This window comes from Neopsephotus bourkii, unplaced genomic scaffold, assembly GCF_033783945.1.
Source record: "Neopsephotus bourkii isolate Nb327-2 ecotype Australia unplaced genomic scaffold, CSIRO-AGI_Nbou_v1 NB_1493, whole genome shotgun sequence".
Lineage (NCBI taxonomy): Eukaryota > Metazoa > Chordata > Aves > Psittaciformes > Psittacidae > Neopsephotus > Neopsephotus bourkii.
Genome location: NW_026901969.1, coordinates 2,270,513 through 2,295,265, shown reverse-complemented (window position 1 = coordinate 2,295,265; position 24,753 = coordinate 2,270,513). Strand labels below are relative to the sequence as shown.

At 36.5% G+C, this 24,753-nt stretch overlaps 1 protein-coding gene across 2 annotated transcripts; it reads left to right on the top strand.

The window, feature by feature from the left end:
- The first annotated feature begins 876 nt into the window (after positions 1–876).
- Positions 877–20,096, top strand: ALX1 (ALX homeobox 1). 2 transcript variants are annotated; one of them, XM_061369310.1, is made up of 5 exons: positions 877–1,020; positions 1,524–1,796; positions 3,998–4,302; positions 7,920–8,048; positions 19,458–20,096. In XM_061369310.1, exons 2-5 carry the CDS (start codon positions 1,565–1,567, stop codon positions 19,776–19,778), a joined length of 987 nt encoding a protein of 328 aa, XP_061225294.1. In that variant the 5' UTR covers positions 877–1,020; positions 1,524–1,564; the 3' UTR covers positions 19,779–20,096. The 2 variants fall into 2 exon arrangements, with proteins under 2 accessions (XP_061225294.1, XP_061225292.1); XM_061369308.1 differs by lacking the exon at positions 877–1,020 and having other exon boundaries at positions 1,264–1,796.
- Positions 20,097–24,753: the final 4,657 nt, after the last annotated feature.

Sequence of the window (24,753 nt, the reverse complement as noted above, 5' to 3'; positions counted from 1 at the left end):
TCCTCACTTAGCCCCCCTTTCTTCTGGAAAATATCAAACCAGAAACCAGCTGAAGAAGAAGTGGAGCTGCTCGCAGGGGAACAAGCTAGACTTAAACTGGCCTTCACCTTTGGCTGGGTTCACAGGAAAGGTCTCTAAGGCGCTCAGAAGTCCCGGCTGGCCACAGGGCACCTATACTTCAACCACTCATTTGAGCTTCACGTTTTCTTCCCTCACATGGGGGAAGGGCCACTGAACTGATTTCTGAAATAGCCTTAACAGAAGACACAAGCTCGGGCCCACGATGCTGAAATACTAATCCGAATTGATTGCAGACTCGGTGTTACTCTAGTCCAATGATTACTCCTTTCACTGGGAAGCAAGGAGCAGCTCCTCTCTAGAATGTAGGCCTTCTCTAAGTAGTTTCCTATCTCTCTCTTGCCTGTGTTTTACATCCTGTCTATGTGCGAAAGGACCAAAGAATTGATCACTTCAAAGCTCACACTTTAGGTGAAAAACACCCGCTTTTCAATACCCATAGGATTGCATGCATATATTGCTCATTTATTTTTCTTTTTATTACTTAAGACTATTGTTTCAATATTTTCATTTAGAAACTTTTTTCCGTTTTTTTTTTCTTTTGTATGTGTGTGTTTTGTTCTGTTGGTGTTTTTTGTTGCATTGTTGTTTTGTTTTCAAGTCGGTATTGATAATATTTGAAAAGATTTAAAATAATGGTCCCTTTTTAACCACTTTACACACGCACACAGAGGCAGACTGGAGGTCTGTTTGATAGCAGCCAAATTCCCTTTCAGGCCGGTTTCTGATGTGAGAGATTTCTAATTTTAAGTTCCTCTATATTCTGTTCCATCTACACAAACAACCGCCTGTAATATTTCTTTCTCCTTTTAATGGAGGACCAAACTTCTGAGTTGTTCAATAAAGAATGAACACCGGTTCTTAATTTTACAACACTGGAGAACAGGACTGCAGCTACCGCTGTATTGGTCAAAGTGATTAAAGAAGATCCTTTACTTGAGGGTATGCACCCTTGAAATTACCTTTTTCTAAGCCCCTCAGGGAGCTGGGGGGAGAGGGAGGAAAACGAGGGATTACTTTCTTTCCAGAGTCTCTGGAGAAATATGAATAGGTTGCAGAGAAGAAGTGTCCTTTTCAGGCGTCCTCCACCCACCCTCCCTGTTTTCTCTCACTCTCCTGGCACACTTGTGTGCGTTTCTCTGTCTGAAACGGATCTGTCTGTCGAAAATGGGCCTGGAACTCCCTCCTGTGTTGGGATTAGGTCTTGGGGGACCTGGGGTGGAGTTACAGGGCTTGCCTATTTTCATATTCATTAGAAATGGGAGGTTGCATAAGGAGCCCTGCTGAGCTTCAAGATATAAGAGCAACTTCGGGTTCCCCTTTTCAAGACAAGACAAATCAAAGGCTCAGAAGCAAACCAGCTCCCTGAGCTCTGAACGTCTTTCACTCCCTCCTTTCTTCCCTCCCATCCACTCACCCACTTTCCCTCCCTCCCCTGCTCACAGTCCAGCCTCTGTCTAAGGAAGAGGCTCTCAAGCAGCCTTAGATGATTATGGATTTTCTGAGTGAGAAGTTTGCCCTGAAGAGCCAGGCGAGCAAAAACAGTGACTTTTACATGGGAGCAGGAGGCACTTTGGAGCACGTTATGGAAACTTTGGACAATGAGCCCTTTTATAGCAAAACGACAGGCAGCAAATGCGTGCAGGCCTTTAACCCTCTGCAAAGGGCTGAGCATCATGTAAGGTTGGAGAGGACATCACCCTGCCAGGACAACAACGGTGAGTTACCACTTTTGCTCCTGCACTTTGCCCTCCCTGGAGGCATGCAGGGGAGCTGGTGGAGTTTCTTCCATGGGAGACCAAAAGCAGCTGCACAGACCCTGGGTGCTGGAATGCGAGAGGCTGTCAGGTAGCAAATAATAATAATAACAATAATAACAATAATAGTAATAACAGCAACAGTAATATTAGTAATATTAATAATACTAATAATACCACCACCAGAAAAAGGTGATTTCCTATTTCGAAAGGCTCTTTCCTTGCTGGTCTGCTGGTGCTGCCTCTCCCGCTGCTGCCCTTCCTGCTGCCCCGGGACCAGGCGGGAGCGGCAGGACGCCGAAAGCACAGCCCCGAGCACACAGGCACGGCCAGCCGGGATCCGGGGCCGCCCGCCCCGGGAAACTACCGACAGACTGACGAACCGGCGGGAGAGCAAAAGGGCAGGGAAGGACCGCGGCGGCCCCGCGGTGTCCGAGGGGCGGTGACCGGCGGGTGCGGGATAGTTCGGGGCTCTCCGCGGCGCTGGGACTCGGGACCGGCGTTTTCACCTAGCAAAGTCCCTGGAAACTGCAGAGCCGGTGCCGGTGTCTGCAGGACAGCGGCACAGAAGGCTCCTGGCCGGCGGGTACGGCCACAGGGTGGGAATGGGAGGTCTCTTAATCATATCTTCCAACTAACGCTCTGCGAGGGTAGTATAGTAGAGTTTTATTTTCTCCTGCTGTGTTACCGAATAATACATAGCGGTGATTCTTCACAGTGACCGAAAACGACTTATCCAATTCAAACAACAGTATTAAATATATACAATTATTTTTTTTCCCCCTAGCTCATCGGAAAGAAGGATGTAGAATATTTTATTTTTGAAACGTTTAAAATTTAATTTGCCCAGTTATTCCACCACGATGAAAATCACGTGCAAAAAAAAAGTTAATTTCAAAAATATTTTCCCAGCAGAATCAGAAAACAGGGTAGACATCAGCTGAAATAATGAGACTAGCAACTTCATCTTAGGCACTGAAATATTTGTTTTGCGAACATAATTTTTTTATCAAGCTCTTTGTAAGAAATAAGGACAGATTCTTGCAAGTGCAACCAAAATAAGTCCCTATAGAAAATTTATGCAGTGATTTTTTTTTTCCTAATTAGATCATTTACTGTGTGCCTTGGGGGCTTTGGGGCATTTCCTATGGTAAGTATCTGAAAATTGTGTTGGGTTAAAATGAGGTCGGACTGAAAGAAATTACTGAGAATACGAAAATATCCCAAAGCAAGCTTCTCATTGTATGTTACATGCCATCTTTGTATTTTAATTTCAACAGTTTTAAACTTTTTTTGCCTGCTTTGAGAGAGAAGGGGAAAAAAACCCCTGCTTTTTCGAATCCTGTAGTGTATCACATGACTTTTTCAGTGATGTGAGATATGTAAAAATAAAATAAATAATAAAGGAATGTTTTCATTTCTTATTAAGAAGCTACAGAAGAATATTTCTTATATCTACTGCTCAGATTTTACCTAAAACCAAGTAGTTACCACAATCCTAATAAAAAGTATATGAAAAGATCTCTTTTAATAAGTTAACATTTTGCATAAGCCCTCCGTATTTTGTAACCATAACAAACTTAATTGGAAGCAATTCCACTTTACAAATCCGAGAAAAGTTATATGGAATATATTGAGTTTTTAAAGTGAAATTAATTTTGGGTTTCATTTGCTTCTTAAATTGCCAGTTTACAGCTGTTTAGTTTGCTTCACAGTTATTTTCTATTTTCACAGAAGTAAGGTTGGGTTTTTTTTTATATCTACCCCCAGGTTTAAAGGCATGTTTCTCAATAGCTTTATGCCACTTACATGAAAATCTGTTTTAGGCTAAGATTCCTTATCTGTGCAATTCCAGTTGAAGGTGATTTCATGGATTATTAACTACTTTTGTGGCAGAGAAAAAACATTCAAGTACTCTCATGCAGTCTCCTTACACTGAAAGATTTTAGATTATATTTTCAGATACAGTTCTCTCTTAAAATTCAATATGATTTAGTACTTTTACTCAGCATGTGGTTAATATTACAGATTCCTTTTCATGATCTCGCACAGAAATACGCAGCCACATAGAACCTGGTTCCTTGTGAAACTGTTCTATATAAACTCTTGAATCTAAAGCCTCCCCTTTAACTAGTTATTTCCCTCCCCTACCTTACGTACAGTGAACTATGGGATTACTAAAGTGGAAGGACAGCCTCTTCACACAGAGATGAGCAGGCCCATGGACAATTGCAACAATCTCAGGATGTCTCCGGTGAAAGGGATGCAGGAGAAGGGGGAACTGGATGAACTTGGTGATAAGTGTGACAGCAATGTCTCCAGCAGCAAGAAAAGGAGACACAGAACAACTTTCACCAGTTTGCAGCTGGAGGAACTGGAGAAAGTATTCCAGAAAACTCACTACCCTGATGTCTATGTAAGAGAACAGCTAGCTCTGAGAACAGAGCTCACTGAGGCCAGAGTCCAGGTAGGAACCCAGCTTCAGCATTTCTATGACAAGTTGTGCATTGTAGGAACTGGTAAATGACACTCTTGGGGACTGTACAAAAGCCCATAAATCTAAAGTAAATAGCTCATTTTGCTTTATTTCTTTACGGATGTGAGCTGTTATGCTGCAATACTAAAACAACTTGTCATCTTTTTTTAATGGTTTGTGTTGCTGTTCTAGAAACTTGTTTAAAGGATGAGAAAACAACATCAACAGTAAAATAGTCTTGCTCTCTGGTAGTCCTGTTTTACTGTCAGAGTTCTAGGCAATGATTACATAAAGTGTTTCATGTAAAGATGCCATTAAAGAGTTGCATGTAGTTTAAATTGACGATGATGCAGAACTTGGACACAGAGGATTCTCTGTGTGTTGCAGCATGAAAAGCAGAATTTAAAAAGGAATCAAATTTCTTGATTTTATCCAAAGAGTATGCATTGAAACGGCACATACATAAATGTATATAAATACCTGTGTATGTGTGTTTGTGTCTTGTGTAGAGCAAGAATGTTATCATTTCACTTCTGTTGCATGGAATAAGCTTAACAAAATTGGGAAGTATATTTTCTGTTTTTAAACTTGCATATCTGATAGATAATGTTATTCTAAGTTTTGGAACAAAACTTACTGTTGACCGCTTAGTGAAGTATTTGAGTGTCTTACTGCGTACAGAGTTGATTCCTTCAGTATGTGCATTCAGTGGAGTAATCTCAACAATATTTATGGCTTTGGATGTATAATGGTGGGAAAAGAAGCTAAATATCCAGGAAATACAACCCTTTCCCCATTTAGAGGTCTTCCCTTAGAAAAGGGTATGAGCTGTATTTTGCAAGCTTATCCTATTTTTAGAAATCTCTATTCTGGTAATACTCATCATTTCAGTTTGGGGAATAGCAGCCCTGTCAATTCTTACAGACTGGGATGAATTTTTTTAATTTAGAGACTTGAATATGATAACAACTTCACAACTTGTAATCAAACACATGCACACATGCATATAAAGAAATAGACTTCAGTGAACACGCATGCAACTGAAGTTAAACCAGGATCACTTTCAGAAACTAAATCAGCTAATTAATTTTATAAAGATGTGTTCTTTTCATATCTATTCAAGCAGACAGCATATTCACAGTTACTGGAAAATAGAGGGCAAAATTTTGTGCCAGTTACATTGATAGAATATTGCTGATGCTGGCGGAGCTTAGTTCAGTGGCTTTTAACTCTTCAGGCTCTGTGCAATCCCTCTCCCTCTGAATTTCGTGCAGTTTTCCAAGTATGACCACCATTCATTCACATTTAGTCTTGATTAAAAAAAAAAAAAAAAAAGAAAGCTTGCACGATGTTAAAACACTGTTCTTACAAATGCATGGTTCTGGGATAATGAAAACTACTCCAAGGTAACATTAATAGTCAGAACAGGGAGAGGGGAATTAGAGTAAAATGTGTCAACTGACTTTTGTCACATTTTCTAAGTTTTAGAAGCTTTGTATGGTAAAAGTATTAAAAATAATAGAGTAAATGTAAAACCATGTATGTCTGCAGCAGACTTTCACAGATTGTCCGTTTCTATTTTATTTAAACATGTTCTCCTCTTTCTTAAAAGATAACTGATCTTTCCATTTCTCATACAGTAAATATGAAAGGAAATGGTGGTCATTTTTATCCAGAGTAGCAACAGTATTCCATCACAAGATTAAGCAATTTAAAAGACCTTACGTCATTAGAAGCAAGCATCTGGCAATTCAAGGATAACAAGCAGCAGATTTTTACATTGCTTTGTGGAGGCAAATGGTTATTTTATCTCTGCCAAGAGTCAGTTTCTAGTAAAGTGATGTAAACAGAAACATTTGGGTGATTGTCAAAGGAAAGAAACATGTGCCATTTTTTTTTCTTTCTTTCTCATTTAGTTACTATGAATTCAAGCAAATTATTTGATTTAGTTTACCAGAGTGATCAGCTGGATACCTTACCCACATTTCCCTTCACCGCCATTTCATCAACATCCAGTTTAATATTTGTCCTGCGTACATGCAGAGAATGCCAACCTGAACCTAATTTATCTAAGTAGTTCTCTTTCCTGCTGCATGTCAGTGAAGTAATTGGCACCCATTTTAAAGAGATTGTCAAGGTCTTTTTTCAATGAAAGGGTCTCATGACTAAATTCCCTTAGCGTGTTTTTGATGCCTTCTGTGGAGACAGATTTTTTTTTCTTCATTTTCTTTTCTTTTCTTTTCTTTTTGCTGAGACTCAGCTGTTGTAAATAATACAAATTTACCAACAAGGTCCCTAGCAATATATACTCAGCAGTTACGTGCATAGACCTTGCTTTGATTGCTGAGTACATTTTAAAAGATTACACATACTAAATTAGCAACAAGTCCTTGGGAATTAAAATGAGGAAATTTATGCCCTGGTTGCTTAAGCAGAATCAAAGGACAGTTGAGTTCTTCAAAGATCAAGGCAAAAACTGAATTATAAGCCAAACTGTTATTTTAAATATTGCACCATCAGGGATCAGAAAAAATCCCTCAAAATGGGATTCACCGACAGTGTCTATATATAAAACAAAAATCTCTTCATGTACGTATTACTATTAGTAGTGTAACTTCTTTTAAAGAAATTGTTTGCTCATAGCTGAACAACAAAGTTTTAGCTGGATAGTATTACTTTTATAAAGCAACAGCTACTTTTCTTCGCAATCTCTTTAATTCATCAGGGTAAGTCTTAGCCAGTCCAAACTAAACTGTTTGAAAGGAAAAAGGAAAGTTTTTTTAAAGATAAGAAAACAATGACAGATATCATCACAGCTAGAACTGTGCATGTAATAGGTTTTGAGGTAACACCGGATGCTCTATTACAGAACAACCCAAAGTTTATTGAAGCATAAAGAAAATATCTTTCAGTTGACAAGAAGGCATTGCTTGGGGTCTAAATGATTTCATAGTCTAAATGCAAAGTGCTATTCTTTAGTTTTCTGTTGTCAGAAACAGATATCACCTAAATAAATGTGAAAAAATCACACAACAGTGTTAAAACTGTTCACATGATTTTTTTGTTATCTTCTTGCCCTGTTAGTTTTCCTTATAAAAACTTTTTCTGCAGTACAGACTACTGTCCTGCTACCAGCTTAACCTTGCCTTTTCATTACTACTCTTGATAATTATGTATACCTTTAGGAGGCAGATCACATATAGTCATACCTAGTGGGTCAGCATGTGAAAGTAAGAGGAAGTTTCTTAAATTTCTTTAAAATTTGACTTGTTACTACTTGGCAATTTTCCTCGACAGAGCTGAACTCTGTCAAAATTATCACTGTCTGACTGAGTGATCTTCTTTGATTCTCTTTTTTTGGCACTAGAAAGGAAAAAGTGTATACTTTTAAAATAGCCAGAAATAATTCCAATAGGTCTGACACTGAAAAGGTTGAAACTATAAGAAATTCATCAACAAGTGGAGAACTTGTTTTTCTTAGATAAACAACTACTGTTTTTACCTTAGATAAAAAAGCTACTGTCCAAAACCTCTTGGCTTTTTCCTAAGACTGTTTGCACAGTATGTAATCAAGTTTACCTTGATGATTATTTGCTCATATGCTATAGGTTTGGTTCCAGAACCGAAGAGCAAAATGGAGGAAAAGAGAACGCTATGGTCAGATCCAGCAAGCTAAGAGCCATTTTGCTGCCACCTATGATATATCTGTTCTTCCAAGGACTGACAGCTATCCTCAGGTACGGTAAAATACAAGTAGTACTTTGGTTCTACATTTACCTTCTCTTCCATTCCCAGGCACAAAATACAAGATGAATGAAGACTTTTGTGTGTTTAGTTTTCTGTGTTCTTTAGACACTCACAGGACCTGCCCCTGTGGGCAATAGTTCTAACATCTAATTTGAATAATTAACTTTTGAAATAAGTATATTTAAAAAACAGGTTTAGGAGCTGCAGAATTTTGTGTCATTTATGTACTGAAAATGGCTGGCAATATAGTTATACAGCTAATCCTTTTCTGCCCATAAAACTGTGTGGGGATTTGAATCACATTTAGGTCCATCAAAAATTCTGAATGAAGATTAGAGACATGATATTGACTAGAATGATGTAATTTTGACCACAATAAGATCAGGATTTCCCTTCTGGGCTGTTTATAATCACAGGCAAAAGTGTCTTAACAACTCTGGTCTCCTATGCTTTGGTAAGATGAAGTGTAAACCATGTGATCTGTAGACAACTTCTTTCTGATGTATTAATCATGCACCATTTCTTTACGGACGTCAATAGACGATTAAATGCAACAAGTCTTCTACTGGCATGAAACCATATTATGGCCACATGCAATGAGAATTGAGTGTATATGGCTGAGAGAGGGAGGTAGAGAGACAAGAAAGGTCTCTTGGACAGTAGTAGTTTGTTTAATTTTTTATTTTCTTTTTCTGTGCTCTGTTACTATATAGTAAGGTATACTGCATAGTAAGATCATAATTTTCTGTCTCTGTTCTCTAGTCCTTTGATTTACTGCTTTGCCTCCCTCTCTGCTATTGTTTTTCTGCTTGCTTGACTTAGTACATTGAATACCTTTATTTTGAAATATTGTTTTCCATGTCTTTATCTTCCCATTGCTTTTACCACATAATTAAAACAAACAAAAAAAAAAAGGTACTGTACAAAGCAGAAATCTTGTATAGGTCCCTGTGGTAGAGTCCTTCCACTGCTTGTGTCCAGATGCTCCTCTAGTTCATTAGGAAGCAAGGTCTCTGACAGCCTTAAGAATACACTCATACTCTGTGTGGGCTTGCTTTGAGCATGCTCTATGTTGGCTGAATGTGAGTAGCTTTGAAACAGAGGCCTTGGGCCTGTGCATCATCTACTTAGCCTAAAATGCTTTTAGTCTGAGGAGGTTGCATGTTAGTAGTTTTGGTACCTGGGCCAAGGCTAGTTTGTGTTGCAGCAGCTCAGAATATGAGCACAACTATTTCAGATTTGATGGCATTTATGTTTGACTGGTTTTCTTACATAATGTGCATTAGCCCAAATTGTATCAGCAACTGTTTCATGACACACTCTGTTTATGTAGGAGGACCCAACACTTGGCTGAGACCTTTCTAAGTGGAGGTGTGCAAAAGGGTCTTAAGCACTCCTATGCAGACTCACAAAGACATAGATGCTCAGTCACTCACAGATGTCACTCAAAGTGTTCAAGTATCTTTTGAAGTCCTTCATGCCTTGCCTATATCATCACACTAGATGATACAAGGCATAGGACTTAAGCTTTGGGCTTTCTATTCCTGACTCAGTAATCTAGACTAAATTTTGTATCTTCAAGCTCATCTTGTATTTTTAGGGCGACATAATCTAGAAATTTTCCCAACTAAAGGTTTAATTAGCATAAGATAATAGAATAATGCAAGCCATTGGTAAACACAGAAGATGGTTGTCTTAAAATGAATCTTTTTAAAAGAATAAACACTTTTTTAAGTTATATGAGAATGTAACTCATAAAAGTCCAATCCCAATGAAATACCTACTTCGTACTTTGAGTTTGATAAAATGAGGAGTGAATTCACTGCCTTTCTATTTATGATTAAAAAAAAAAAAAAACCAACAAAAATACCTTCCTGGGCAGATGACAATTTTCAGCCTGGCAAAACTTTCTATCATTAGTTTATAAGTTCTTAAAACTAGGAGATTGAAATGGAAACGTTGGTACAATAATCTTAAATAAAGCATTTCTAAAATATGTAGAGATATAAAATGCATAATCATTCATAAACATAAATATGTAGTACTCACCTACAACTGCAGACTAACACACTCCAAGTAATTAGACAGGCATAAACGTATAATTGAGTCTGGTCACCTGAACAAGAAAGTTTTGTTGTATTGTACTTCATGAACAGGAGCAAGGTGTGAGTTCACTTTACATTGACTATTTCAATAGAGTACTTGAATACATAGTTTGCCTACATGATAAAAACAAGGTGTTTTACTTCTCAGTGAAGGAGGTAGCAACTTTGTTGTATAGTGGAATATGAAGAGGTGCCCAGGCAATTATCACAGAACAGTTAGTGCAACAAAACCATATCTGTATCATATATATAACATTTCTAATGAGAATAGTGGAAACGATTAAAGTCTGTATTAAAAACAACGACCACTAACATCTCTACATTCACATCTTTTAAACTAGTTGTCCATTTATAAATGCCTCACTTGTGGAAAATAAATATACAGTACATGACTGACTATAAACTCATTTATCTATCCTACAGTTCAGGCAGAAAGAGATATTTAAAATTGTTATCTGCATGTTTTACTTTAGTATTATAGATTTATTTCCAAAAAAAATTCGATCATTTCAGTGTGGCTAATGCAAGAAAAGAAATCAAATATCCTTTTTATCTTTTAATCCAATCATCATGCCCCATGTACAAGCATTTTTATTGTGACACTGATATAGGTAAAAGTTAGACAAGCTTTTCCATACTTTTGAGTAAATAGTTTTTCTTGAGGATTGTAGAACACAGATCACTAGAGGTTATTTATGAAGCCTTTATTAACATGGGGGAAAAAACAGACTCCCTGTTGCTGGCAAAAAAACATAGCATGAATGCTGAAAAACAATTAAATCAAGCTGAGATCTTCACTGCTGTGTGGCAGAAGGAGCAGGAACAAATGCGATTTTCTGGTGTGCATTACAAGAATTTGCAGCTTGAAGATATCTGCTTTGAATCCCACCACAGATACGTTCACAAAACAGACATCTAACTTACATTCCAGCAAAAACATCAGTCTTTTTTGCAGTCAACAGAGAATGTGGAGACCCCTGCTTAGTCTCTTCACCAATTATTTTCATCAAATACAAATTAAGAACATGATGCTGCTATGCATCATGTAACTATATAAACCCAAAAGGATTTCCAACAAGGAAATGATCCTTTCAGCTTATTGCAGATAGAAGGTTGGCTCTGAATCAGAGAATGGTTGGTGGTGAGGGACCTCTGGAGGTAGTCTGGTCCAACCCTAATTTCAATAATATGATCTAATTTTGCTATGAAATTGTACATTTTTATCTTTGAAATAGTACTAAACAATTTAGGTTTTGTTGTTTTGTTTTTGATTGTGCTTTTATTTTTATTTATTTATTTATTTTAAAACTAGGTCATAATTATTTGCTTTGTTAATTCAGTTTAACCCTAAGTATTTTTACACTATATTAACTTTACATGTTACTTATTGTGCAAAATGGTTGCTCAGATGGCTGCCAAGAAGTTCACTATCTCCTAAACTCTGCAAATTCAAATTCTGCAAATAGACATCTTCCAGTAATTATTCTAATAACACCTGGATTGCAGAGGAGAACAGTTAGTGCGATATTTCAGACAATCATCTATTTTCCATGTGTTTTTTCTAGGCTTTAACATTAAAAAACCCACAACATTATTAAGTTTTCATTCAGATTAAATATTTAACTTTTGAAAACATTATACTGAAAATCAGTTTTTTATAAGAAAATATAATTTACAGTTTTCATTCATTTTAGTAAAAGATATCAGCTTCATTAGTTTCAGTATTTAAGCTTCAAGTTTCTCTTGCCAATGCAACATGTGGTCTAAGTCATCTTAAGTACACTCAGAAAAAAAATTTCATTGGTTAAATCTTGTCCCAGAAACTTTGAGACTCATTAACTAGTAATATTCTGCTGATGGTATGAAAGCTAAGAGGCGGCATCTCAACATCGGCTGGCAAACGAATACAGATTTGCTTCATGGAGGTGTTTACTTCAACTCATCTCAGTAAATGCTAGTACATAAGCAGTACTTGATTTGGTTACCTAAATTCAGTTTCTAGTGTTATTAAAGATGTCATATGATATCTGAGACACTTACAGTGCTGATGAATAGGACTTACATGAAATATGCATCCTTTAGGGGAAGCAGCTGGTGGCCAGATAGACATCTGTGTTTAGGAAACTTAACCAAATCTCTTATGCCAGAGATTGTTTTTTTTTAAAGTTGGTGAAAATCTGGTCAATTACATTTTCTCTTCCTAAAGTATAAGGTAAAAAACTCCCTCTCTAGATTTTCTGTAGTCCCCCTTTAAGTATTGTAAGGTTGTTATAGGGTCTTATCTTTATAAGTGCATCAGTATGTAAATAAACATTAAATTGTATCCTTGAAAAACAGATATAAAGGGTAATGTTTTTCCTCACCTAGGCTATTTTCGTACTTTGCATCTTCTAGCTTGTTCTTCAAGTCTACTTCATGTCCTAAGTTCTTTTGAAAGGGTCTTTTCTGTCACACCATTACACTTTTCCTCTTGCTATCATGGGTGAAATGATAGTTTGTTTCCTTTATTCACTTGAAAACGCAGGCAAGAATTGCATAGGACTGAATTTAACTTTTTTTTTTTTCCTTTTTGATGGAAAATTGCAGTCTAGTGCAGGTGGGAATCCCAAGGAGACAAAAGTATTTAAAAGGTAGGGGAACTGGAATGATATGGAAGGTGTGTAGAGAGAAGGGAGAATGCTGAAACCTCAAATATAGAAGGAAGAGGCTGAAGTTTACATTCCACCCACCAGACTGATAAATCAAATTAAATATGTTGAACAGCATGGCATCATATGATTTGTTTTGGCAATCAAAGAGTGTAGAAGTGGTATCAGTATACATGTGTTATGTACTAAGTCCTTGGATCATCATTACAGTTCTGCTCTTGCCTTAGTACATATGGGTAATTCTCATTAGCAATAATCAAAGTTACATGGTCCAATTAAATCCTTCATATGGCATATATTAGACACCACATGTTATATGACTTTAAAATTCTTTTAACTGTAGTAGACATATAAATGACAGTTAATCACAATAGTTCATTAAGGGTATGGGTACACTGATTAAGTAGGAGTAGATGTGGTAGACATATCTGAGCTAGCTTCAAAGAAGTTTTATCATATATTCATGCTGTCTAGCTGTGACAGCGTGGAGCTCAGGCTGGACCACCACCTGCATGGTATGTTGCTTTGCTGCATATGTGCTGACTGTTGCACTGCTGTGGATGATCTTTCAACAAGAGTAACACTTCTAATCTTTTTGGGTGGTGTCTGTTCCACACAAAGTAGTTTGTGCACTGTAATTTATTTATTTTTTTTTTTTTGGTTCTAAACCATCGTTGTATGTGGTCCTCTTCAGAGTCTCAACATTTGATTTGTTCCTTTATTACTTTTTTTATGAAACATGTATTTCTTTAAGTGTGTGAGTGACTTTGCCTAGGGCTTACTTATGAGGCAAATCCATTTTTTTTTTTCTGATATAGAAACTTTTTAATAGTATTTTTTAAAGTATGAAATTTTGTCTTTATCACAGAAGTGTAATATAATTAATTCTTATTGTAACTGGTCCTGAAATTGCACTAGGGAGAATTTACAGTTTAGATACAAAATATCCTATAACGAATGAAAGACTGATGACTTTTAAAATTCTGCATTGTTTTGCACTTAAGCAAGCTTGTTAAGCATGGAATCAAAGAAACGTGTTTTTATTTTGCTCGCTCTTTTTAAGGTCTAAATGTGGACTGAATGAGACTATCTCACATTTTAGGGCTGTAACATTGAGCCTCTTGTTACCAAGGGCCAACTTGCATTTTATGGACATATCTGAAAATGTTGTGTGTGACTCTCATAAGTACCTGAACCCAAACCAGTACAGATGATCTTCATGTGTTCATTAGGTACATTTGCTCCTAAAAAATGATCAGAAATTACACCAAAAAGCTTTTTGTCTACATATAAATGAAAAAAATACAAGAGTGGTGAAGAATTGGAACAATTTGCTTCTAGAAGTTGCTGTGTCTCTGTAGCTAGAGCTACTCAAAACTTGTCTAGATAGGCTATAAGTAACCTGATCTAAATTCAATGTTACCTGTGAGCAAGGGTGTAGAATAAAAATCCCAAAGGTCCTTTTCAGTTTAAATTATTCTGGGAATCTATGATTCGAATGCAGGGATTAGAGGTAAATCTCTGCCCATCATTTGGGTTCCATACTTAAGAGCCTTCCAGTAAAAAAATTTTGCAGCAAATGACAGACCAAATTAATTTTGCTGATGGACTAGGAATAGACTACAGATTGTGAGTTGTAAACTAGTAGTTTTGAGCAGTTTAACAGCTGTTGCATTTAATCTGCCTAAAGTATCTCTTTGTGCAATCATAGATTTCACGTTTTCTCACAGTGCAAGGATTGTTGCTTCACACAAAGAGGAGTGACAAAAATTTAGCAAATAAGCCTCTTTGACATTCACATTTTCTATGATTAAGCAAATTCTTAACTGTTCAGTTAGTGCCACTGTTGTCTCCCTTGCAATGTCCAGCAACATCCTGAAAACAGAGTCGATGTTAGTTTCTAATTACTTGCTAGATTGATTGTAATAGTGTAATATGACACAACATAACATACATTATGTAATATAATAATAAAACTACAAATAACAACTTATTACTTCATATCTAGAAAATTTAAAAAATATTATAATTTTTTTTTCCCATGTGAAACGATAAAACATATGTCCACTCAAATAGAAGCTGTGTGTTCTCATGTTGGAAACAGACTCCAGTCTGGGTAAGCAGGTGGCTCAAATAGCATGAGCATCACATTGGGTGATGGAGAACCAAAGCTGAGTAAATGATAGTAGGACTCTCAGAAAATGTGGAGTTTCGAGTTTATGTGATTTCTCCAAGTGTTGTGGAAGACGGCTGAAGCTCCAGAAGCTTGAAATTTTAAGAGGAAAAAAGACACCAGGTGGGATGACCAATTACCTCAGCTAATTTTCCTCTGCAGTGTCAAGCAGAAAGTCATGCACTTAGGAAATGATATCATAACCATATTAACAACCATAACTCTCTCACAGCTATGAAATCCTACTTCTTTTTGCTATCAGGAAGGGTGTGTACATGTGTGTGTGTTTGTATATAAACCATAGAGTAAGTAAATATATTGAAGGGCTCTGGTAATTTCACGGTAACCACAAGAGCGAAGCTCAAGTTGTTTGTGATGTTAACAGAAACCAGAGATGTGCTGTATGTATAGCCTCATTCACAGACTCTGAATTGCCTTTTATGTAGTTCACGGATCACACAAGAGTTTAAGAGGAAAAATGTTTTCTTTAAATTCATGTACATAATGTTCCCTTTCCTTCCAACATACCGAAAGAAGGTCTTATAATTTTGACTTATTGTAAAACATTACTATATTTATTTTAAATACAGGAATGCCTTCTGCACCTAAATTTCACTACAAGACATCTATGTTGCAAATCCTTTCTAAGAAATGAAAATCTAATATCAAAAGTGAAGCCACTTAACCAACTGAGAAAAGGTTGATATGATTGAAAACTGTGACTGATTTTTTTGAAACATGTAACTGTCTCATGAGAGAAAATGTAAATCTTTCCTAGCATCTTGTGGCATTTCTGAAATTAAGTTCATTATTTTGGATTCCTTCCTCTAAGGAAGAAACCTAGGGCACCCCTTTGAAAATTTTAGGAATGAATCACTTGTTCATATATTTCTTTAACAAGACATTAGTATGTTTTAGGATTTGCAACTGAATTCTTATTTACACCTGAACAATCTCACGGAAGTTAAATTGAAAGACGTTTATTTAGGATAAAAATATCAGGAAAATTGGTGGTACTAAACTTAGTTTACTGCAATCCAAACTACTAAAAATATGGAAGGAAAGAGTGACTCTGTGATACCTCCAGACCATATAGGTTATTGGGCACTTTCATACTGAACCTCTGAACCTTTTGAAGTCTTCCCATCATGACTGTATTAAAGGAAAACTTGTGAGTGCTCCTATTAAACAGATGTTTTTTTGAAAATTCTTCACATATATCTGTGCAGCCTGGGCAACTGCAGCATTTGACATACTGTTTCTGAGAAAGAAATCTTAGTAAGTCAGATAAATGAAACTTTGTCATGTATGAGTTAGCTTCTTCAGAATTAGCTCCTCTATTAGATGCTGCATAGATGAACTTGTCTCTCCCTGGGCAAATTCATCCAGTTATGAAGTTTCTGAGACTAAATGTTAGGCCTGGAAATAGCATCAGAAAGTATGGGGTTCTGTGTGTGCATGTGTTTAAAATATTTAATTTTATTTATTTTCTTCCCCTGAATTCTTTTTTAGCTGTATTGGCTCCCTGTTTCAGTTCAGTAGAGAGCTGTACCAGCAAAACTGAAATGGAACAGCATGGAAATAGGTATGGGTGACTCGTTTTGTAGGAAGAAAGGGATAGAAAACCCCAACAATTCCTTAATCTGTCACTGCTTCTGCAAGAAACATATATGTAACTGTGAGATGCGCTAAAGTACAATTTAAACTTGTAGTGATCCTGAAAAAAAGAAAAAAAAAAGAAGATGGTTTTTGCATAGATGACTGGCTTTCTGATCTTCTCAGCTCATGACTGAGACGGAATGTATGCAGCTTGGGATTTTAAGCAAAGTGAAGATGTTCTCTGGAACTTACAGGCTTTCAGATGCAATCTTTTTTACTACTCCCCTCTGCACTCTAATCACATGCCTTGTAGCTCCAAACTCTTATTAAGTCTGAGAAGTCAGTAAGCCTTATGAGCCATAATAGATGTGTGCCTCAATGCAACAAACATTCTTGAGCACGACAATGGTTCATGTAGGTCCAGATAAGACATGTCCTTTAATCCCCAGATAAACCACCTGTCCACAAAGATTTAAAAAGGTCTGATTATAAGTAAAAAATGGCTCAGGTGACTTAATTAAGGCAACTGAGCATCATATCAAGCTGCAGAGTTTCCCACGGGTTGATGTTTGAGAGTCTTCTAAAAACTGCTAAAAATAGGAGGGAAGGATGGGAACTAGAAAGTTCCGAAACTCTCATTAGATTCTCTTTCCTCCTGTAGATCTCAGGAGGCCAACAAGAAGGCAGAAAATTCCTCAGTATTCTTCCCTAGGCACCCTTACCTCTCAGCAGACCACCTAAGATATGCAGGAGCAGATGTCTGAGGTGTGCCCAACTAGCGTGTGTGTGTGTATGTGGAAAGGCAAGCTGCATTCACGTGAGTGGCTCTGGAAGTGTGTGTGCCTGTGCATATGCATATCTGTGTGAACAAGGAGTTGGGCTGACCAGGCTTTTGGGGAGATGTGTTGCTAACACATGACTTTTCTCACCCTTTTTGGAAGGAAGAAAACCAGAATGGAGTATCTACTGTTTTTTTTTTTTTTTTTTGCTGCTGGAATTGCTAAGGAGCCCAAATTAATTTGTCAGCTCCTGATGACCCCTGTTAATACAGGTGTTCAAAATATTAACTTTTAAAATAAGACTGTATTTCTACCTCCCTATCTGCACTAGATCTCAGCTAGATTAGTTCAGTGAACCATAATTTATCTCTTTAGTTTGTTGGTGGCTTTGTGGATGTGTGTTGCTGCAAAGTACTAATACAATGGGGAAAAAAACAATTCAGCACGAGAAAAATGTTGTCATTCTCCCTGTGTGTGTATGTGTGTGTCTGTCATAATTCATAGTGCCTTGATCTTTAGTTTGGCAGAAAAAAACCCACTCAGCTAGAGATAACCTACATATCTTAAAAGCCAAGCTTCCTTTGTCTATGGATTTGGAACATGAAGACAAAGTTAAGTTTGAAGTGGGAATTTAGAGTGCTAACCAAAGAGTAATTTCAACTGCTCCAACACATATCAGAGAAAAAAGACATGTGGGCTCAATCCTAGTGCATCAGAGAAGTGCTATAATGAACAGGCAACAGATTCTTAGGATGAAGACAAATTTCGCAAAGTAAAACAAAAAGAAAAGGATATAGTTACTGGCTGAGAAGTTCTGTATTGTGAATGAGAGTTACAAATGTCTTGTATAATGATATTTGTACATTTAAAAAAAAGTCATCATTCAGGAAAAAGATAAAAGTGGAGAAGAAATATAAAGCTATATTTTGTATAATGGCGAGTGCAAGTGGGAAATGATGGAGGAAGTTAGAGTATACCAGAAATTATAACCATATAGTACTGATAGAGGGATATAGAGTCTAAAAAACAGGAAAGCTGCTGACTGAGAAATTTGATTAAAGCAAAGTGAAAAAAAAGAGGAATGAAAGAATGCATGGTCTGAGATAATGACATGAGCTGACTAGTGCTAGGTCTTGAAAATCTTTCTGTCTATTCATCTAGTGCGAAATAAGTGAAAAATACCTATCCATAAATAGCATCTATACATAGATGATAGGAGACAGCCTGAGACTCAGAATAAAGCTTTAAGTGAGTGCCAAGTATAGAAGGCATTACACATCAAAGCTTGAGTACATGGTTACTGCAGATCTTCAGCAGACATTGCTGGTAACCACAAAGTTTGTGTCCTAGTCTGTCATGAAACATTTTCCAGGGGTGCACTACATACCCAGTTAAGACTAAAAAAAGTGACCTCAAATACAATTTTGTACAAAAACATCATGAAAGAATTTCTACCTTAAAACCATCTTTGAAGCAGCTTTAGGAAAAACTCTCAGATGTATTATCAACTATGCCTGTATTTTATGGATTAATTTGTTTTCAAGCAATTACACGAGGCTTCTCAATATTTAATTTTGCAAATACTTGTTGGGTTTTATCTCTTTAGAAATCCTGGTTTGTTTTGTTCACCCTTTTATATTGTTTCCTACAATTATCATAAGAAAAATTTGTGATGAATAGAAGCTTTTACAGTAAAACAGCTATGATACGGCACATTCTTTTGACACCTTTTCTTTGAAATCAGTTGTGTGCTTCCACTGATTTTACTGACTGGCTGGGCTGATGGCAACCTGCGGTCCAATGGTAAACGCTCCAGGTAAAGCCACAGAGCAAATAGATGACAGAGCAAGGAATAGGATTCAGAAGCCCTTACTTTTAAGTGAGTGATCTAGTATTTTGACTCAAGTAATGTCTTCTTGATTCAGGTAATGTCTTCTTGGTGTTTTCTAGTACTATTGCAGAGAACTAATTAAGAACTTTTGGCTTGTTTTAGAGAAGAATTAGTAATGGATGTATTAAGTAAAGCAAACCAAGCATTGCAGAAAACAAAAGATGAACTATCTAAACTGAATCTTATTCATTTTATATGTTCCAGATTCAGAACAATCTGTGGGCAGGGAATACGGCTAGCGGTTCTGTGGTTACTTCCTGCATGCTACCACGAGACACATCCTCCTGTATGACACCTTATTCCCATTCACCCCGGACAGATTCTGGCTACACAAGCTTTTCAAACCACCAGAATCAGTTCAGCCACGTGCCCCTCAATAATTTTTTCACTGACTCTCTACTTTCTGGGGCAACCAATGGACATGCTTTTGAAACCAAGCCGGAGTTTGAAAGGAGGTCATCAAGCATTGCAGTTCTACGGATGAAAGCCAAAGAGCATGCTGCCAATATTTCCTGGGCTATGTAATATAAAAGTACCCTTTCTTAATTGCCTTTTTTATTTTTTTTTAATAGCAAAATGAAAACATTTTTATTTCCCATATTTAAAGGACACAACAATAAGCTGCTCTGTGTGGAATGCTAGAAAACACAATATAAATGATGTTTGCTTAAACAAATGCAGTATAATATTTAACAATAAACCAATAATAAACCAAATAGATTTACCATGCAACAAGCTCAACAAGCCCTCTTTGTTTTGGTTTACATATAGAAATGTTTTGTTGTACCAGTTGATGAAATACGATTATAGAACCTGCAAGAAAGAATAAAACTATTAAGCAAATATGTCTACTCTGTTGGTTTTTAGCAGTCAAATTTAATGCTTTACAAATGAATACTACATAAGGGATCAACTCTGTAAAGGAAAATAAATTTATTATGCTAAAACCATGAAGTAAATCCCTAAGCACACCACACAGAGAAGGAAATATATTATCGTTCATATTGTAGGTGGAATTTGTAGACCTAACTCATTGCTGCTGCTCTGAGCCAACATATTATAAAATGCATATTATAAAGTCATTGGAGTTATATCAATACACAACTAGTGTAATGAGTGTAGAAGCTAATCCTTTATTTTATGGACCTGAGCGTGTTCCTGTTAAAGATAATGAGATTTTTTTTTTTTTTTTGCCAAACATATCACTAGAAGCAAGATCACAGTGTTTAATAGAGTTTTCAAACTCAGATTATGCAAGCCAACAAGTGTTTAAAAAGAAACTTAAGGTTGCAGATTGGACATCTTGAAACTTAGGTGACTAGAAGAGAACATGGAATAGTACTGTGCCACTTTCACCAGAATACAGAACTAGACAAAAAGCACAACAGCAAAGTCTTACTTCAAATTCAGTCAGTTTTACTAACTGTTCTTTGTTATGCTATGGTAAACTGAAAAAATAAAATCTAACAAGGCATGCCAGTTTTATTCTGTAACTGACCTCAAGATGTTATAAGAGTACATTTCATTTTTTTTCAGAGTGTAAAAAGGGTTTGCTCCCTTTAAAATTGATAGGAAAAATCTTTTCAGCTTCAGTGGCAACAGGATTTGGCTCTCAGCTCCCAGCCTATCACAAAGGAATTAAAATGTCAGCAGACTTTCTGACATTTCTGGTGGAAAAAAAAAAGGAGAAGAAAAATACTTTACATCTGGAGAATTGCTATCTGCTTTGATTTACTTCTCCTCCCTTTCCCCTGTCACATTCCAAACTCCTTCAGATGAGTGAAATGTCAGACTCTTTGAAAGCAACAGTCAGCCTCTCAGGTTCATAAAGGCAAAGTAAATTAATTGAAATAAAGAAGGACTTGCATGGCTGTGATTAGAACAGGATACAACTCTCTGGGTGCCGCCTGCTCCTTCTTGCTTTTCTCTCCGGCTATTTGTTAGGAACAGAGAGTGGATTGCGGGGGGGGGGGGAAGTGAAGATCAGGGGAGTGGATTTCATCACAGCAACTGCAGACCCAGTGCTCACAAAAGCAAACTCACAGGAACCCCCAAATTGTCTCTGCTCCCACTCAGGAGGCTAAACTTGAAAACAAAAATAGGGAATGGGTTAGTTCTGTAATCTTTCAGTGGAATTAACAAACTTTGAAACTGTTAGGATAATTTGAAAATGAAAATTTTTCAGCAGATTTTTACACAGCTGACTGAAAGGAAAGCTGTCTTAATTGCCACTAGCAATATACTCAGAATTTAACACATATGTATACTCTACTTTGTGGTTTCCTAATTTTATTCTTTTTGTAAAAATTAACTTCATCTTTGGCCTGAGGAACTGAGAAAGAGTATTCTGGTTAGAATTTATTATTTCCTTTTTTATGGTCTGTTTAGACAGCAGGAAAATGATACATGATATAAAGCAAAAATAAGAATTTTATTAGTACAGGTAGATACTAGTTCTATGTGGATACTTGTGCCACATGTAAGTGGTGGAAATAGAAGGGTTTCAGCAGGTCAAACTGTTTCCAGTTCTAATTTTTCTCTCTTTTTTTTTTTTTTCCAGTTTCAACATAATAATTTTTTAAGGTATAGTGTTTAGAACATGTCAAAACGATATCCAGATAATTTTTGTTAGAGAATAATTGGTGCATAAAGAAGCAAAAGTTTCACTGGGAAACTGCAAACCTTTTTTATTGTTGGCTCTTTTTCAGTTTACTTATTTCTTTTGATAACAGAATTTCCAATTATTTTCTTCTGAAATCCAGAAAAGTGCTCATTATACAAGGCTTTTTATGTCAAGAGTAAAACTAAACAATTCTTATGGATTTTTTTGTGATGACAGAATACTCGGGACAATAAACATCCATTTTCAAAACTTTACAACATTTTTAGATGTTTGAAGCCTGTAAAACCAATGGGAAAATAGGACTATGTCGTCTTCCTGATTTTAATTAAGTGAAAGGGATGAAATTCTAATTAATTCTTTATCCTTAATTTCAGCAATGGAAATTATTTGTTATATGTCACTAGCATACCTTTATGCATTAGACAAACAGGTATTCAACCCTTCATTAAACCTGAGGTGTGATAAGTTGCAGGCCTGCATTAAGCTTGTCATGCTCTTGCATCAGCCTCGTCTCAAAGAATGAATGATAGTCTGTTGGTTGCAGTGTTTCATTTAGCTAATGAAAAAGTATCTTCATGTTAGATGTCAAGTACTACAACAGGGTCACATTCTGCCACTTTTATTTAGTAGTGCTTTACTCCATGAGTAGATGCATTGATATGAATCTACTCACATAGGCCAAATTGTGAATCACTTGTAAATGTTTATTCACAATGGCTCCATTCATGCAAAGAACCGCTCAGCACAACATGAGTAATCGGTTCATAATCAGGCCCAGCTTAAAATACTATTCAGCTTTGGTGAGGATGGCAGAATCTGGCCCACACTGGCTTAAGGCCAGACTCAGATTTTTTTAACCAAGATGAGTAGCTCCTTATTTCTCAAACAGTTCAAATAGAGCCAACAGGGCTATTTGTAGGGTTCTCTATAGCAAAATTTGAGAAAAGGGGCATTTTAGTATACATAAATAATTTCAGTTAGTTTCTATTCAAAGTGAATTATTTTATTTTTCATTGGACTATACTCCCACATTTGACAGGACTTGTGCTCTTGTGCTTTGATTTTATTCACTTAATGATTTCTTAGCATAAGCAGCTAATCTTTTCACTGCTTCTTCAACATGTGGCAAATGCACTAAAAACAAAAGGAGGTGATTTACATAGCCTCCCTGCCAAGTACTTTAACTAATGTTTGAGATATGTGATCATCATGCAATGCTGAGGAGAAAATTTATAGAACTTCTGGGCAAAGAGTCCATATCCTATTAAAAGAGAAAGTGAAATATTGTTGTAATTATTGCTGTGAAGAATTTGTGATGACATAGTACTGTGCTGTTTTTCCTCCTATGACTGATTCGTTGACAATTTGAAAATGTTAAGTGTGTATTCAAACAAATTTTTGTACACATGTAAATTTATCTATGAAAATTGAAATCCCTCTTTTAGAGTTTTACAGACTCACTAGAGTGACAGACAACAGTGCATGCAGCAGCTAAGGTCGCACTCTCCTTACCATAAAGATGGTCAGAAAAGTTTGATAATACTGATTTCCACCTAACCAGCAGTGTTACACATCACAAGCACATATCAATAAAGGCATCTAGGCATCTTTTACTGCTGAGAATAAGATGGAATTAGCTATATTTCTCACTTCACTTCTTTACGGTCACAATATTTCACACTATCAAGTGCTGAAAAAAACAGATCAATGTTAAAGGCATTTTGTTTTGACTGCGAACTTTATTCTAAGGCCCTGAAATATCTGATTTAACAAATATGACCAATACTGCTGGCCAATATATGACCAATATATGACCAATATTGTCATTTTTCAAAGTGACACAAATTAATATTTTATTGATAAATTCGTAAATATCAGAGATATTTAGAAATGAATGTTAAAACAGGCTGATAAGAGTCAGAACTCATTTAAAACACTTCTTATACTGCTAAAATGAAAAATATTTCCAGGGGAGATTCTTTCTGTCACAGGCACTGATTTTTTTCCCTTAACACTTTCATACCCAGTTAACAAGTGGCCCGCTCATCTGCAGAATACACCATTCTTATCATTCTATTCTTTTTCAGATTTGGGTGGCATCAGAATGATAGTAGATATTTTGGATTATCTGAAGCTTAGTATCCATTTATTTTATACCACTTTTCAATAGCCTGAAGAAGCTGAAATATATGTATAATTTAACTAGCTCTACAGCTGCTTTGTATTGTCAGTGCAACACAAAACAGCTGTGGTACACTGGTGTATTATCATATGAAATACTGGTGGTATAAGCAGAGTTAGTAAGGAAACATCCAGAATATAAATTAATGGTAGTTGAAAAAACATATTTTAGATTTACATTGTGTAAAATAAGCAGCAGACTGGGCAAATACTGAATGTAAAGTGTGGTATGATAGAAGGGTTGTGCAGGGAGAATGGGTGTATGATGACTTGGAATGGCAGAATAATCACCTGGGAGGAGAGTCAGGGTGCAGTGCTGGAGTAAGGAAGAAGAAAACTTAAACCAAATGTAGCCCTCCTTTTCTCCTTTTGCTTCCTGCACCTAAATCTCACCAGTACCTGTGAATGTAAGATTTACTTTATTGCTTCTTCTCCTGTCTCTATTTGCAAGAACAACATGAGTTTAAAGGCTATATATAGAACCTCAAAAGTCAGTCTTGGAGAGGCAGGTCTGGCAGGTATATGGCTGTCAATGCCAATAAAAATATATTGGGAAATTTAAAAGTAATTTTGGGGAAGTGTATCTCTAATAATCATAGAATCGTAGAATAGTTAGGGTTGGAAAGGACCTTAAGATCATCAAGTTCCAACCCCCTGCCATGGGCAGGGACACCTCGCTCTAAACCATATCACCCA